At 41.9% G+C, this 17,025-nt stretch overlaps 1 protein-coding gene across 3 annotated transcripts in view; it reads right to left on the reverse strand.

Moving 5' to 3' along the window:
• Positions 1-7,860: 7,860 nt before the first annotated feature.
• The window catches only part of NOTCH2 (notch receptor 2), a 178,549-nt gene continuing 169,384 nt past the window's right edge, over positions 7,861-17,025 (reverse strand). For all 3 annotated transcript variants that reach the window (XM_057720791.1, XM_057720794.1, XM_057720798.1), the window contains 5 exons: positions 15,972-16,140; positions 15,082-15,383; positions 14,137-14,284; positions 13,384-13,481; positions 7,861-12,455 (listed from right to left, as the gene is read on the reverse strand). In XM_057720791.1, the coding sequence (XP_057576774.1) occupies positions 11,067-12,455; positions 13,384-13,481; positions 14,137-14,284; positions 15,082-15,383; positions 15,972-16,140 (2,106 nt within the window). In that variant the 3' untranslated portion in view covers positions 7,861-11,066. The remainder of the gene's footprint in view (positions 12,456-13,383; positions 13,482-14,136; positions 14,285-15,081; positions 15,384-15,971; positions 16,141-17,025) is intronic.

Genomic DNA, 17,025 nt, shown 5'->3' on the forward strand with positions numbered 1-17,025 from the left:
CGTTCTTTTAAAGCCCAGTGTATTATTATAGCAGCTAGGCCTGATTCTTCCCAAACATATCAGAATAAATTTGTTTACATTCATGATTTCTTATCTACTGTATCTGCCAAAACATCCTACTTTTATTTCCCTAATACTTGTTAATTGTACCTTCTTTATATTTTTATTTAATTTTATTACCTTCTTTTAGTTATTTCATTAATTTCTGCTTATCTTGATTATCTCCTACCTTCTATGTCTTTGGATTTAGTCTGTTGTTCTTTGTCTAATTTCTTAAATGAAATGCTATGCCAAAACAATCTTGAGAAAGAAGAACAGAGCTGGAGGAATCACGCTTCCTGACTTCAGACTATACTGTGAAGCTATAGCAATCAAAACAGACATATAGACCAATGGAACAGGATAGAAAGTCCAGAAGTAAACCCATGTACTTAAGGTCAATTAATCTATGACAAAGTAGGCAAGAAAGTTCAATGGAGAAAAGACAGTCTCTTCAATGAGTGGTGCAGGGAAAACTGGACAGCTACATGTAAAAGAATGAAGTTAGAACATTCTTTAACAGCATATACAAAAATGAACCCAAAATGGATTAAAGACCTAAAAGTAAGACCAGATACTATAAAACTCCTAGAGGAAAACATAGGCAGAATACTTTGTGACATAAATCATGACATAAATCGCAGCAATATTTTTTTTTTGGATCTATCTCCTAGAGTAATGGAAATAAAAACAAAAATAAACAAATGGGACCTGATTAAACTTAAAAGCTCTTGCACAGCAAAGGATACCATAAATAAAATGAAAAGACAACCTATGGGATGAGAGAAAATATTTACAAATGATGCTATGCACAAGGGATTAAATTTCAAAATATACAAACAGCTCATACAGCTTAATATATTAGAAAAAACAATCCAATCAAAAAAAATGGGCAGAAAACCTAAATAGACATTTCTCCAAAGAAGGCATACAGATGGCCAACGGGCATGTGAAAAGATGTTCAGTATTGCTAATTATTAGAAAAATGAAAATCAAAACTACAATGAGGTATCACCTCACACCAGTCAGAATGGCCATCATTAAAAAGACTACAAATAATAAATGCTGGAGAGGGTGCTGAGAAATACCCTACACTGATAATGGGAATGTAAATTGGTATAGCCACTATTGCGAACAGTATGGAGATTCCTTTAAAACTAAACAGTATGGAGATTCCTTTAAAAACTAAAAAATAGTTAGCATATGATCCTGCAATCCCACCCCTGGGCATATATCTGGAGAGAACTCTAAAAGATAATGCACCACAATGCTCATAGCTGCATTATTTACAATACTAAAGACATGGGAGCAATCTAAATGTCCAATGACAGATGAATGGATACAGAAGACGTGGTACATATATACAATGGAATTTTACTCAGCCATAAGAAAGAATGGAATGATGTCATTTGCAGCATCATGGATGGACCTAGAGATGATCATACTATGTGAAGTAAGCCAGACAAAGACAAACATCATGTGATATGGCCTATATGTTGAAACTAAAAAAATGATACAGATGAACTTATTTACAAAATAGAAATAGACTCACAGACACAGAAAATAAACTTAAGGTTACCAAGGGGGATAGGGGGTGGGGGAGGATAAATTAGGAGTACGGAATTAACATATATGCACTAGTGTACAAAAATAAACAATAAGGACCTACCATAGAGCACAGGAAGCTATATTCAATATCTTGTAATAACCTATCATTGAAAAGAACCTGAAAAAGAATATATACATATAACTGAATCACTTTGCTGTAGACCTGGAACAAACACAACATTGTAAATTAACTATATTTCAATTAAAATTTTTTAAATTCTTACGTTATTGATTCAGTCTTTCTGCTGTGGTATAAATATTTAGACGAGAGTTTTTCTACTTAAAAACTTTGGTTGTTTTCCATAGTTCTAATAAATACTATTTCAAAAATTGTGATAATATTTGATAAGAATTTTTGTATAGTTACTAAATATCTTCTAACATTTTATTAATAACTGACATTTATACGTTAAAATTTTTTCATTGATATAGGGGTGTTGGTTAGATTTTAATTTTTGTTTCTATTTTGATACTGCTATGTTCAGAGATATGATACTGATTCTTTGAAACTACACTAAGATTTTATGATGGCTTTATGTATGTATAATTTTTATGAATGTTCCAGATATTCTTGGAAAATTCATTAACTGTTATTGTGACAGTCAGTGCTCTGCATATAATGGGGTGTTGGAAAGGTATTCTTCATATCTTGGAGTGTCAGCACAGGACATCTGTTGATGTCCCTTAGTCAAGCCACAGGGAGCACCCTGGTGAGTCCAACAAAGGTGGGTTCATGATGCTTTTTGCTTCAGGGAAAATTACACACTGAGGGGAAATGTGGTATCTCAGGAAGTGAGTGTTAGAAAGGGCTTATTATGGGATTTATACTTAGGTGAGATAGGTTTAAAAAATTGAGTATTTTAATGAATATTATCAAAGTTACAGGCATGATCAGATATAGCCATGATTTTTACTAGCAGGTGGGAAGAATAGAGCAGAACTAAAGCTTTAATTGATAAAGAAGCAGCAATGACTTGATTTCAGGAGTGGGGGTATTTGCTAATATTTGCAGTTAGTAATTATTTTAAAGGTTATCGCTGTGAGATGTGTGTGTTTGTGTGTGTATGTCTTTGCTATTGTAAATGTGCTCTTCTCTTTAATTACATCGGCAAACTGGATTTTGTTTATAACAAATGTTTTTCTATAAAGTAATTTTACAGTGTTTTTATTTACTGAATTTCTAATGGTCCAGGGTAGGTTTTTAGTAAATTTTCTTGGGTTGTCCAGGTATATAGTCTTATTAACCTCAAATGAAGATACCTTCTCTTCTTCCTTTCCAATTCTTACATGTAAAATCCTGCAATAGCCATAGTAACAAGATTCTGATGTAACATGATTACGGGTTGGTGCCCATCGTCTGCCAGGTCCTTGTTCTTAACTCTTTTCCAGGAGAGAAGGGAAAGAGGTGATTGAGGAGAGATGGAGGAGAGGGAGAGACAAACACGTGACAATTTCAGTGCAGAAAGACATAAGCTGGGTCCTTACATCTCAATATTTGCTGGCCTAAATTGTCCGAAATAGGCATGAGAAGCAGGTGATGATTTACAATGAGGAGCTTGCAAATCCCTGTCTAATTACAGAACCCAGATTCAACCCCAAAATTTTTATGCTTAGCAGCTAAGTGCCAGCAGGTAGTGCCAAATAGCAAGCAGAACCCAGACAGGTATGGACTCCAGAACTCCTACCCAGCTAGCCAACAGCTGGCTTGCCTTGCTCACTTAAGTAATTTTGCAGTTCTGCAGTCCCACAATTTATATGACTGAATTTGAAAATATATTTGCTTCATGGATCATCTATTGCAAATAACAATGTTGTTAAGCATAAAATAATTTCCACAAATTAAATTTATGAAAGCAAGTAACTGGAAAAGGAAGGAGGGGGGAAGGAAGAGAGGGGAATGGAATTAGTGAGGGGATGCAGGAGTCTTACCTACATTACCTCATTTTGGAACATCTGAAGCAAATATGAAAAAATATTAATGTATTATAATTTTAAAATGTAGAAATAGATATATACTACAATATTTATAACAGGTGTTTGTACATTTCTGTCAGTATTGCAGATATATATATTTTTTAATTTTATTTATTTATTATTTTTGGGGGGTACACCAAGTTCAATCATCTGTTTTTATACACATAACCCCATATTCCCTCCCTTCCTTGACTCCCCCCCGCCTCGAGTCACCCCCACCCTCCCCGCCCCAGTCCTCTAAGGCATCTTCCATCCTCAAGTTGGACTCCCTTTGTTATACAACAACTTCCCACTGATTATCTATTTTACAGTTGGTAGTATATGTATGCCTGTGCTACTCTCTCGCTTTGTCTCAGCTTCCCCTTCACCCCCCGCCCCCTCCCATACCTCGAGTTCTCCAGTCCATTCTCTGTATCTGCGTCCTTGTTCTTGTCACTGAGTTCATCAGTCCCATTTTTAGATTCCGTATATGTGAGTTAGCATACAATATTTGTCTTTCTCTTTCTGACTTACTTCATTCTGTATGACAGACTGTAGTTCTATCCACCTCATTACATATAGCTCCATCTCATCCCTTTTTATAGCTGAGTAATATTCCATTGTATATAAATGCCACATCTTCTTTATCCATTCATTTGTTGATGGGCATTTAGGTTGCTTCCATGTCCTGGCTATTGTAAATAGTGCTGCAATAAACATTATGGTACAAGCGTCTTTTGGGATTATGGTTTTCTTTGGGTATATGCCCAGGAGTGGGATTACTGGATCATACAGTAGTTCTATTTGTAGTTTTTTAAGGAACCTCCAAATTGTTTTCCATAGTGGCTGTACCAACTTACAGTCCCACCAACAGTGCAGGAGAGTTCCCTTTTCTCCACACCCTCTCCAACATTTGTTGTTTCCAGATTTTGTGATGATGGCCATTCTGATTGGTGTGAGGTGATACCTCATTGTGGCTTTGACCTGCATTTCTCTGATGATGAGTGATGTTGAGCATCTTTTCATGTGTTTGTTGGCCATCTGTATGTCTTCTTTGGAGAAATGTCTATTTAGGTCTTCTGCCCATTTGTGGATTGGCTTATTTGCTTTTTTGGTATGAAGCTGCATGAGCTGCTTGTATATTTTGGAGGTTAATCCTTTGTCCGTTGTTTCATAGGCAATTATTTTTTCCCATTCTGAGGGTTGCCTTCTAGTCTTGTTTATGGTTTTTTTCGCTGTGCAAAGGCTTTTAAGTTTCATGAGGTCCCATTTGTTTATTCTTGATTTTATTTCCATGATTCTAGGAGGTGGGTCCAAGAGGATCTTGCTTTGATGTATGTCATAGAGTGTTCTGCCTATGTTTTCCTCTAGGAGTTTTATAGTGTCTGGCCTTACATGTAGGTCTTTCATCCATTTGGAGTTGATTTTTGTGTATGGTGTTAGGAAGTGTTCTAATTTCCTTCTTTGACATGTTGCTGTCCAATTTTCCCAGCACCACTTATTGAAGAGGCTTTTTTCCATTGTATATTCGTGCCTCCTTTGTCAAAGAGAAGGTGCCCATATGTGTTTGAGCTTACTTCTGAGTTCTCTATTCTATTCCATTGATCTTCCTTTCTATTTTTGTGCCAGTACCATAGTGTCTTGATCACTATGGCCTTGTAGTATAGTTTGAAGTCAGGAAGCCTGATTCCACCAACTCCATTTTTCCTTCTCAAGATTGCTTTGGCTATTCGGGGTCTTTTGCGTTTCCATACAAATCGTAAGATTTCTTGCTCTAGTTCTGTGAAAGCAGATATATTTTATTGAAGTATAATTCACATTAGTAAAATTCACAAATCTTAAGTAAATTTCATATGAAATTTTACATATGTATCCATTCATGAAATCATCACCAAAGTCAAGGTATCTTCCGTCTCTGAAAAGATTTTTCTTGCCGTCTTCTCAGTCAAGACCCCTCTCCCCACAAAATACCCACTATTCAGATTTTTATTTATCAGCTGTTTACTTTTCTGACTTGTATAATGGAATCATACAGAATGCTCAACATTATGTCAATGACACCTCTTCATACTGTTGCATGCTGTTCTTTCCCATTCCTGGGTAGCATTCCACAGAGTGACAGCACCATAATTTATCCATCCTACTGCTGATACTTATCTTCAGTTTGGGTGCTCAAAGACAAGGTGGTGTAGAAACACAAAAAGTTGATCAGGGAAAAAAGTTGTCAGGATTATCAGTACATAATTGTTTTACTTTGTGTTCTCTGCCTTCACATATCAATGGCAGGCAGTCAGTAGAAGTTTTTTTAGAAATGTTATCATTGGAGGGAAAATGTTTTGGATAATGTTGTGTTTGGACCTTCCAGATCCACTCTCTTCCTTTCTCCACCAAGATCTCCTCTCCAGGAAGCTGAGCTATATCAATGGTTCAATTCCAACAGACTCCATTGTTTTCAGACTTCGACTCAGATTCAGCAAATAGAAAGTCCGGGGTGGAAGTGTGGTGAAGAATGAGAACAGGGTGTTCATTCCTTGGCTTCCTTGCCGTGAGAGGCCCTGGGGCTCACCGTGCCCCTGGCAGAAGTCACAGCTCTCCTTGAGTTAACTTGTTCTATAGGACGCCCTCCTCCCAGTTTCCAGTAACCTCTCCCAGCCTTCACCCCTTTGGACCAGGGAGGTGTAATCGATGCTGATGCTAACCAGGACTTTCTGTACCACTCCTTAGGTTTCCCTACACCCCACACTTTGCAGTCCGGACTTGACTGGTGCAGATGTTTTAAATGTGTTTTGTTAAGATCCGTTTCAAAGAGGGAAAAGTTGTATTCACTCTTTGTTTCAAACACATTCACACACCTACAAACACACACACCACAACCACACACACACACACACTTCGCACACACCACCTCTCTCTTCAGGGCTTCTGCAAGCACCTGATGCATATTTCATTTTAGAAATACTATCACCAGGGAATTCCTTGGCAGTCCAGTGTTAGGACTCTGCACTTTCACTGCTGCGGGCCAGGGTTTGATCTCTGGTGATGGAACTAAGATCCCACAAGGCACGTGGCATGGTCTAAAACAAAAAAACACTGTCACCAAATGAGGTGAATGACCCGACCAGCACGTGGCAAGCCTGAGGCAGTGTTTATTGGGAGAACTTGGAAGCAGAGGCAGTAACAGGCTTGTAGTTTGCCTGTTGCCCATCACATCACACATAGTGTGCAGGCATTAAATACAGTTGTTCTATTATCACGTTCTGAGAAAAGAATTCACCCCCTCTTTGAGCTGTGAGGACCTTTAGTTGCATGACAGGGAAGCCCAGTCCCTCCCCTGGTGTGACCATGGCCTGGGGTCCAAGTCTGTTGTTCCAGCTGTGTGACACAGCAGCACTTGGCCTCCAGCCCTGCTCTCCCTTCTTGCATTTCATGCCTAGGAAAGCCCTGGATAGTCCCTGCTCGATCAAGCACTAGGTTTCTATGCTTGCAGTTGCAGGAATAGGATGTTGTAGGCAGCCCAGACCCACTGAAGCAGGTTCTCATGGAGCAAATTTTTGTTGCCACAGAATCTGAAAGGCTCTGAGAAGCCAGCCTGCAGAGAACCAGACTTGGGCGAGACATTTCTTAGCTCTCAAATTCATTTTCTTTTTACACCATTTCAAAATTCAAAATGAGGTCTCAACTGTGTTTTAAAGAAAATTATAACACTCTCAGGATAACCAATATATGATCCCAATTGTGTTTAAAATGCCATATATACCATCTATGTCAAATATTTGTGTTCAAACATCTCTCTGACTTTACAAGTAAATGTATATATGAACTTGGTAACATATACATATACAAAACAATATGATGTAGCTGTATATTTTAACTCTATACAAAACTTAAAGAGGAATAATATTGGAAACTAATGGTTAGTTATTAGCACAATTGGTTTTATTAGTTATATCCCAAATCTCAATTCTGGCTTTAGCAAGTATTCTACATTTCCATCGGAAGGCACTCTGTCCTGAGCCACTGTCCATTTGTCACCAGTTAGTGTACAGAAAAGTGACTCAATCTTGTAATGCTTCCTATCTGGCAAAAGCATTTATTTATTCTCTGCCTGGAGAAAGAAAGAAAGGCTAGTGCTAGGCTATGTGGGACTCAGAATGAAAAGAAAATGCTTTCCCTTTCAGCAAAATTATGACATCATGAGGTAAATCACTGCAAGACCAGTGATGCAAGAATGGAAAATAAAAACTGCAGTGCCCATTGAGCTTGACATGTAATGTTTTTATTTTGTGATAAAAATGCTTCCATATAAATTTCATCTTAACTACTTTTAGAATGAAACTTTGAAAATTAAAAACAAATTGTGCATTTTCCTTACTATGTCTAGTTAGGAATATGCAGTCATTTTATTGGTTAATGGGTTTCTCATACAAACAATATCATATCACTTTTAAGAGAAATGTACACAAGGGAGAAGCCACAGTACCAAGCAGTTATGAGTGGGAGCCTTAAGGCATATAAATTTGTCCTCTCAACAGTCATCATACATTCAGTATATTAGTTAAGGCCAAAATCCCCAAACTGCCTGCTAACAGAACATTACACCTTTGGTTCTTTTTTATGCAAGAATTATGAATTAGCAAATTTAATAATACATGATATAGTGGACTTGTACATCATAACTGACTGCTCACTAAAATCTCTAACCCTCAGTCTCTCATTCCCTCAAACCTCTCCCTCCCTCACCAACATGTAAGTCAGAAAATGATGCTTAATACAAAAGAAACAAATAAAAAATATACCCCCAAAGGCAGACAGAAAAGGCATCTAAGAAAGAATTTATAAAAATAAAACAAGAATGCAGGAGGCACAGAGGGTGACATATACCTGGCATAAAAGATGTACCCATACAAACTTAGTCTCCAATTCAGAACCCAGATGAGAAAGAAATTCTCCATCTTACCTTCTCTTTTACTAGATACTATACAACTCGAGGGTTCTCACAATCTAAGCGATTGATAAATGCTTGAACGCAGTGTCTTCTTCCTTATCACTGAAGCCTGTTGTCTGTAATGGCAGCTTTCACATTCATTTCCCTCAAACCCAAAGGATCCCAAAGAGGAATAAGCAAGTTAGGCCTACGGTATGCTTGCAGGTGGAGGAGGCGATAAGGGATCAAGCTACTGGATCAGAGGCTGACACTTTGAGGAAGAGGGGCTGGAACGGGAAGACGGAGCAGTGATGGGGTCCATAGTGGTTCACATAGATAGGTTCTCCCCATCTGCGAATCAACAAATGAATCCAAGGATAGAGTCACCATTTAGAATGATAAAATTCTGCACGTTGTGAAGGGCTGGTAGAGTTGCCACGTGAGAGAATAAAATACAGAATGAACAAAACAATCTACTTATTATCAGGGAAAATGAATTATTTGTTTAGTTCAATGGACTTGGGCAGGACTGGGAAAATCCTTCGTAGACTTCCATGCTAACAGCCACACAGGGTTTCCATAGGAAGTCATAGACAGATAAGTCAGGTTCAGTGGGAAGAACTGAGAAACACTCGCAGGCAAGGCAGGAAGGAAAACTATTGTTGAAGCCAACATGGAGTAGGCAGACCATCTATTAATATCTACAAAATGCCCCCAGAAGAACTAATTTTCCATGTGTCACGACATCATAGCACCCGGCAGAAGTAACTGCGTGGAGACAGGACCAGTTGTTAGTTGACTCAAGGAGAAGAAAAAGAAAATGATTTTCCTCCTCTTTCTAGTGTTGGCTAGAATGCTCTGTCCTTGATAGAGGGTCAAAAAAGTTGCCAAGACCACAAATATAGGAAGCAGACTCAGGTGAGATGCAGTCACAGTCTGAACATGAGGATGACAGGATGACAAGACAGTGAGTCTGTAATTGTCCATTATCATCTAGAAGGTGACTCTACGAAAGGAAACTGTCCCTGTTAAGTGTCTACGTTAGCTGCCTAGTAGAGAATCTCGTGATTGCTTGAAAGGAAGAGAAATGGTAGCAAAAAATAGCAAAGGCTACCTCGTAGTTCCTCCCTTTCCAACCTTCTTATAAGGCTGGCTTAGGCCCTAGAAAACTAGCCAACATTCTGTTTTCCACATTTGCACACAGAAAACCCAGGTGTTCAGTGAGAACCTACTGGGTGCACCTAGGTGAAGGAGCCTGGCATCAGAAGGAACAGCAGGAAGTAGAGACTATGACCACCTGACTAGGGGAAGACCACTGTCACAGGGGCCCTTGTGCAGAGGAAATTTCAGTTCTCAACGGCAAGGGAATATCGTTTGAGGCATTTTCTTCTGTGGAGACATGTGAAGGGGAAGGCTCAACAGCTAAGACCATCCTCATCTGCCGAGTGCGTGAGTGAAGCAGGCCGAGGGTTCCGACATCTGGGGACAAATGTGTTTCACACTGGCAGTCAATGGGATGCTTGGCAGGGACAGATCAGCGGGTAAGCACTCCCTGCATGAGCTAGCTTATCTTGTGGGCATTCCAACATTACGAACCTTTGTCTGTCTGGGTTTTTTAAGGGGTCATATTACCTACACTGCCAAGGATAAACATTCACACTTACTAGGCCCACAAGTGGAAAAAACAACAGATTCTTACCCTTCTTCCTGGGAAGGTTTGCAGGAACCCTGCATGTAGGCAAGAGAATTTAGGTGCAGCCTTTTGAAGGGGGTTCTGGTCCCCTAAATGGGTTCAAAGATAAATATTTTGCTCCCTTTCCTCTTTTAGGAATAATATTATGTGGGAGAATGCACTACGTCCATTTACTAAAGAAACATACTTGAAAGATTTCTGCTGAGAACTGTGAGACTCCTAGGGATACTGGGAAAATAGGAGGGGAAAAGGAGGCTGCAGGTGCTTTCCAGAGCAGGAATGATTAAAAGCACAAAGGTCCTGCCCTATAACATGCAGGTGGGGTTCCAGCCACAAAGAGGTGCAACAATTAAAGCACCAAGTGAAGTCAAAAGACTTTCCAAGGATGAGAATATGAGACAGGTCAACTCCAGCAGAATTCCAGGGCACAATTCCCAACAGGACTCTACTGTGGAATCTTCTCATGGAGATGGCAGAAACTCCCAAGGCTGAAAATACAGTCCAAGCTGCAACAATGTCTACAACAGGCATCAATCTTGCTCTCCATATTGAAGAGAGGAAACGTGGTCCCAAGTCTTGTATTCATCTTGCAATTCCATGGACTTGGGCTTGATGGGCAAGAGATTGAAAGGAGTCTTGTCCCTCTGCTGCCCCCAAAACCCTGCAGATACACAGAGAAGCTAATAAAATTGCTTCCTTTTCATTATCTACAAGATAAGAGCATCTCCTCTCTCCTGCCTCCAGAAGCTGGTTCCAGAGATTTCTTCATTTCTGTTCCGGATGATCTTCATTTGTTCCTCAGCAGCATTTACAATAGGAGTTCGGTCCCTACACTGGAGGCAGACTCTCTCATGCATAGACTTGCATGTTGCTGCGTGGTGGCTCAGACATGTGTGTCCCAGGTCCCCGCTGACCTCCTCCAGCACCCCCAGGAGTAGGGCTGGTGGTCACGTCTGACCAGTCAGAAGCAGAGTGGGGTGATGAACTTGACCACTGGTCAGGAGACTCTGGGGATGGTGTCAGGTAGGGATGCTCACCCTGGAGGTGACCACTGTGGCTGGGTGTTCTCTCAGCAGCACTGGAGGAAGCATAGCTGTGCTGTGAAGGGGGTGTGGGATACTTGCCCACAGAGGCTGGAAAGGGATGATAGGCTGGGAGAATGGTCTGAGCAACCTGCCCGTCCTGCTGGGGCATCACGGCAGTGGGAAAAGCCATGCTGGGCAAACGAGCCATTTCTGGAATCTGATACATGGTGGGCAGGGTGCCTGCAACAGCTGGAGGGCAGTTGGACGTAGGCTGGGCAGCCCCAGCTGCTTGGGGAATGCTGCCTTTGGGAATTAGCTGGAAAGTCACAATGGGGGGCAAGGGCTCTCGAGGGGTGGGCAAATGCTTCCCTTCAGGCGGCCTGCTCTGGGGAGTTATGCCAGGGTGGGTGCCCTCAGCTGGAGCCAGGACCATACCAAACATCTCGTTGTACTGGGTCTCGTTCATCTCCACACGGTTCACCCAGTCTGCTGGGACAGTGACTGGATGTAGCCTACCCAAGCTCCCCACACCGCCACTGCCAGGGGGAACAATGTGGTGGTGGGACAGCAGCTGGCTCACGGAGGGAAGCACAGTGTTGGCCCCGTGAGCCAAGGGCTGCATCTCATGAAGGTTAGAAAAAGACAGTGCATGCTGTGCGTGGACTGGGGCAGGGGGCGCAGCAGTGGCCAACATAGGGTTGGGTGAGGCCTGTAAGATTCCAGGGGATGTAATCATCGGAGAGGATGTGGTATCAGAAACATACGTGTGAGGAGATTCTAGGGAATCGACAGGGGACAGAGTCACTGAGCTCTCAGAGAGCTGGCCCTTGTCGCTCAGAGACTTCTTCCTCCTACTCCCCTTGGCATCCTTGGCCTCCTTGGCAAGGTTAGGGAGGCTACTGGGCACGACATTCTTGGCATTGGGCCGTCTAGACTTCTTGCCCATCGGGGTGTGCTTCAGACTGAGAAAAGATCTGTTGGGCCCACAGATGACAGGAGAGAGAGCAGAAGTCAGCACGGTGCCTGGAGGGCTCGGGGTCACGTTGTACTCATCCAGCAGGCGCACGATGTCATGGTGCATGCGGTCCCGAGCCACGTCCCGGGGAAGACGATCCATGTGGTCCGTGATGTCCCGATTGGCAAAATGGTCTAAGAGGATCTTGGCTGCTTCATAGCTCCCCTCCCGGGCAGCAAGAAACAGAGGTGTCTCTTCCTACAGAAAAGACCCACACAGAGCACATTTTAATAACACTCTTGACAATACAGCGGTGTTTCTTAATCTTTTTGTTATCATCCCTTTAGACATTATTTTCCTAACTGCCTTCCCGCATGAAATTTTAATACCACAGAGAAACTGTGTAACTACCTATGTACTGAATGGATATCTGTGCTTTATCCATAAAGAGTGTAAGATTATTTTACCCCTCCCCAAGGACCAATTTTGCCCCATTGAGGGCTACATCTCCTTACTGGGGAATGTGTGAGATAAGGCATGTCCCTGAGCCAGAAATTCACTTAAAAGAGCACTGAATTTATCAAAATAGGGTTCTAGAAGGAATAACAGAAATAAGAAAGGTACGAGGGGAAGAACCTAAAGCATGTACAGAACTGGGAAAAGTAAGGGAGAGTAAAAGAAAGAGACAAAACACCTAAGAGAAAGAACTAAAATAAGGGAAAAGGGGCAATGAATGAAAGAAGATGAGATGAGCGAGAGAGGGGAAGCATGACATAAAACTCAGAGGAAGAACAGCCAACGGGAAAACACCATGGTGCCCAAGAACAGGGCAAAAAAAGCATCAGGAAAACAAATAAGAACAAACAAGTGAAAAGGAAGTGAGTATGAACAGAACAAAGACCAGGAGAAAGGGAAATGTCAAAGAAGAGGAAGGAGGAAAAGGCTACACCAAAGTTATTGACAGGATAGCCCGGTGTAGACTAAGTACTGAGTAGGCAGAGGGTCAGTCCTGACACTTCCCTGGTTAAGCCCAATACAAGCACTCAAGCTCTCCAGACCAAGTTCCTGTTCGACCTGCTTGCATCTTTGTTTATCCCTATCACAAGAGGAGCTATAGGAGAAAGCGAAGGCCTTATAACCTGAGGTACTGCTATGTGTGCCCCCCAGCTCAGAGCCCAGACTGTACCTTGTTGTCCTGCATGTCTCGGTTGGCCCCATTTTTCAACAGCAAAAGGGTCGCCTCCACATTATTCACAGCAGCTGCCCAGTGAAGAGCAGATTTTCCTGCAGGAAAGAATATTTTCATAAGCAGGCAGAGTAGAAGGACATGTCCTACTCCTACTATCAGGAAGCATCAAGACTTGTACAAGGAAACCTTGAACTTCTCAGACAGCAGTAGGAAGCCAGTTCTCTCCGGGGGCCCATAGGTAAAACCTAAGTATTATCTTCATTTTCCCCTATTCTAGAAATACTTCAGTACAGGCTGCCTGGCCTTCAGAAGACCTCTAAGTAAAAGGATCATCTGTCTGTGGTACCACATCCTTCACACGGCAGAATCTACCCTGTCACATACTGAAGACAATAACCTATTTATTTATTACATGCCAGAAGGCACAGTTAGAATATCTCACAACCCCACCCCCACAATGAAGTCAGCGCTCATATCCTCATATCAAGAGTGGTATGCCTGGGAACCTACACAGGGAAACCTTTCACAGCCCTGCTTTGAGATCCAAGAACCCTCGCTAAAAATCCCCTCCCAACTTCATCTATGGACCTCCCACTGTCTGATCTCTGAACTCAATAAGGTAAAAGAATGAATGAATGAATCTTCAGTGGATTCGGATCTGAGACAGCTCTTTAAGGATCGTGCAACACATTTCCTCCTTTGAGGCTCGCTTTGCAGGTAGGACTCTGAATCCCTGCTTCTCATCCCTACCATGGTCGTCCACTGCATTCACATCTGCTTGGCAGTTGATCAGCTCTGCCACCATTCCCTCCACAGCGAGGCGGGCAGCCAGGATCAGGGGTGTAGTGCCATCATGCATCCTGGCGTCTAGATCAGTTACTCGGTTGCGGATCAGTATCTAGGATATGAGACAGTACAGAAAAGAGAGTCACCTGGATGCAAAAAATAATGAAGCTAAGATAAGAAATAAGAGCAACAGAGCTGAGGCTACACTGTAAGTTTCCTGGAGGGCAGGGAATATCTTGTTATCTTTGTGCCCATGGTTCTACCATGGTCAGTCAGTAAATACTTGTTGAATGAATGAAGGAAGGAATAAACGGATGAATGAATGTACAAACAAAGAGATGCTCAAGCTTTACAATGGCTATGAAAAGTAATACACGTCTACTTTCTAAAGAAAGAAGAGGGTTGTGGGAAAATACCACAACCTCAACTATGGTGTACAGGTTAAGATGATACAGAATGCTTCCAATTTCCTCATAAGGGTAAAATAATAGCGCATCAGGTATACACTTTAAACTCATGTCAAGAAAACCACCAAGGAGCAGCTGGAAGCCCACATGGACAGGTAAATCTAGAGGGAGAAGCTGACGTTAGTCAGAGGTTTCATAACAGGTATCATTCCCATCTTTTTGGGGAGGTATTTTGCCACATCAAAAACAAAGCAAAACAAAGCAGTGATTAACAATCAGAAGACTGGTGCTACCTGCTGTTGGCTCTGTCACTACCTGGCTGTATATAGTCAGGTCTGTTTGCCTGCCTCCCTTTTCCTGCTTTCCTATCCAGCAAGCATGACCATATCACCTGCCTTACTCTCTTAAGGAATCGTTAAACAAATGTAATAGGATATTACGTGCCTTAATAAAGGAAAAATACTCTAGATCCATAAGGAACCAACTCTGTAATGTTCTTTACCTGGAAGACACCTTGGGCATCAGCTGCCACTGCAGCATGGAGAGGGCAGCGGCCCATGTTGTCCTGGGCGTTGGCATCTGCACCAGCATCCAGGAGACGCTTGGCAGCATCAGCCCTCGAGTAGCGGGCTGCAAGATGCAGGGCCATCTCCCCAGTCCGGTCTGTCTGGGCTTGGAGGCTGGCACCCTGGTAGACCAAGTCTGTGATGATGTTGGCAGAAGAGTCCTCTGCATCTTCATCCTCATCACTCATATCTGAGCTGCCTCCTCGGAGAGAAGCCAGCATCAGTGGGGTGCACCCATCTGGAGGAAAGGAAAATTCCAAAAAGTATTCAAGGAGGGGAAAGACATTAACGTTCAATTAACCCTATTGTTGTTCAATTTGAAGAAAATTATTCTTTTGGGAAAAAACTCTGTGCTTCTTATGGTAATTGACAATTGACTTTTCCTTGATAATATCCTTTCTGTAAAGAGGAGCTATTCTCTAAGTTAAATAAGTTTTACTGTTCAAGTTTCTAAGTGCTATGTTATTTTAAATTGGACATAAAAATGTCAACTATTAATAAACTATATGCACTAAGGTACGTACTAAATGAATTCTCTATCCCTCTGCTTTGGGTTATTATTTTTTTGTCCTACTGAAATCTATCCCAAATAATCAGCCTATTTGCTGCCGAGCATGCTGTATGTGAATATGAAATCTTTCCCTCTTTTCTCACATAAATCCATCATTTCTGCAAGCCTGTGTTCCTTAAGCATTCATTTCCTCAAGCTGATTTCCAGTCTGTGAAATCGGAAGGGGGCATATTACCAAGTGGGGCAAACAGAGGGATAAGGTGGAAGCAAGGGCAGGCACGGCACAGTGAAAAAGGGAAGGCTTCAGATGCTGACCTGGGCCGCGGACATTCACATCCAGCACGTCCACCTCCTGCTCTGCCTGCGGAGGAGTGAGAGCCAATGATGGCGTCCTACGAATATCTGCAGCTTCAAGGTGCTGCTGTGTCCATGGACGTCGATCGATAGGGTCATCTTCTTCTGAGAGTAAAGCCTCATCTTCAGCCTGAAAGGAGAAGACAACTCTCCCTATCAATGTGGCCCACCCCCAGGAGCTGCAGACAAGGGGCCAAGAGTCTCCCATCCCTTCTAATCTCCCAGCCGGTATTCTCTCTCCTCCTATCTAACCCTCCAGATTATTATTCACATTGGTTTCTCACTGCTCTCATGATGTGGTTCCTGTTTACCTCTCCTGCATCATCTGTACAACTCTCCTAACCTCCCCAACCCATAGTCTAGGCTTCAGCCTTACTACATCACCTATATTACCGACCTAACATGCCATCTATAGAACCCCAGAGCACCATTTTCCTGCTTCTGGGCTTTTGCCTATGTTGTTCCCTCAGCTTGCCATGGTCTTTCCCAATTCTTTGTTTGACTAACTCCTATCTACTCTTTAAATAGAAAGTGGACTTTAGTCACTTTTCCTGGTCCTAAAGAGCACACTCTGCTCACTCTCCTTAACTTAGCATGTGTTAAGTACTTACATGACAATTCCCAGTGCTACCTGCAAGGTTCCTCAGAATAGAGAACAAGCCTTGCTTAAGGCTGCTTCCTTGTACCCTGTATTTAACCCAGTGCCTAGCACAGAGTAAGCATTTTGGAAGTATTTGTTGAATAATAATAATATTATTATTATTTTAAAACCAGCTGCCCTTTATGGAATACTTAGTATGTGACAGAAAATAGGTAAGGCAATTTACACATCTTGCTGTATTTAATCCTCACAACAACTTATAGAGGAAAGAATTATTATTATTTTCCCTGTCTTACAGATTAAGGATAATTAAATACAAAGAGCTTAAGTAAGGTGCCAGAGTTTTGGACGTGAATCCAGTTCTGATTGTAGCTAAAGCAATGTTCTTAACCATCCTGGGGTACCACATGCCTG

This window comes from Hippopotamus amphibius, chromosome 1 (assembly GCF_030028045.1).
Source record: "Hippopotamus amphibius kiboko isolate mHipAmp2 chromosome 1, mHipAmp2.hap2, whole genome shotgun sequence".
In the NCBI taxonomy this organism is placed as follows: domain Eukaryota; kingdom Metazoa; phylum Chordata; class Mammalia; order Artiodactyla; family Hippopotamidae; genus Hippopotamus; species Hippopotamus amphibius.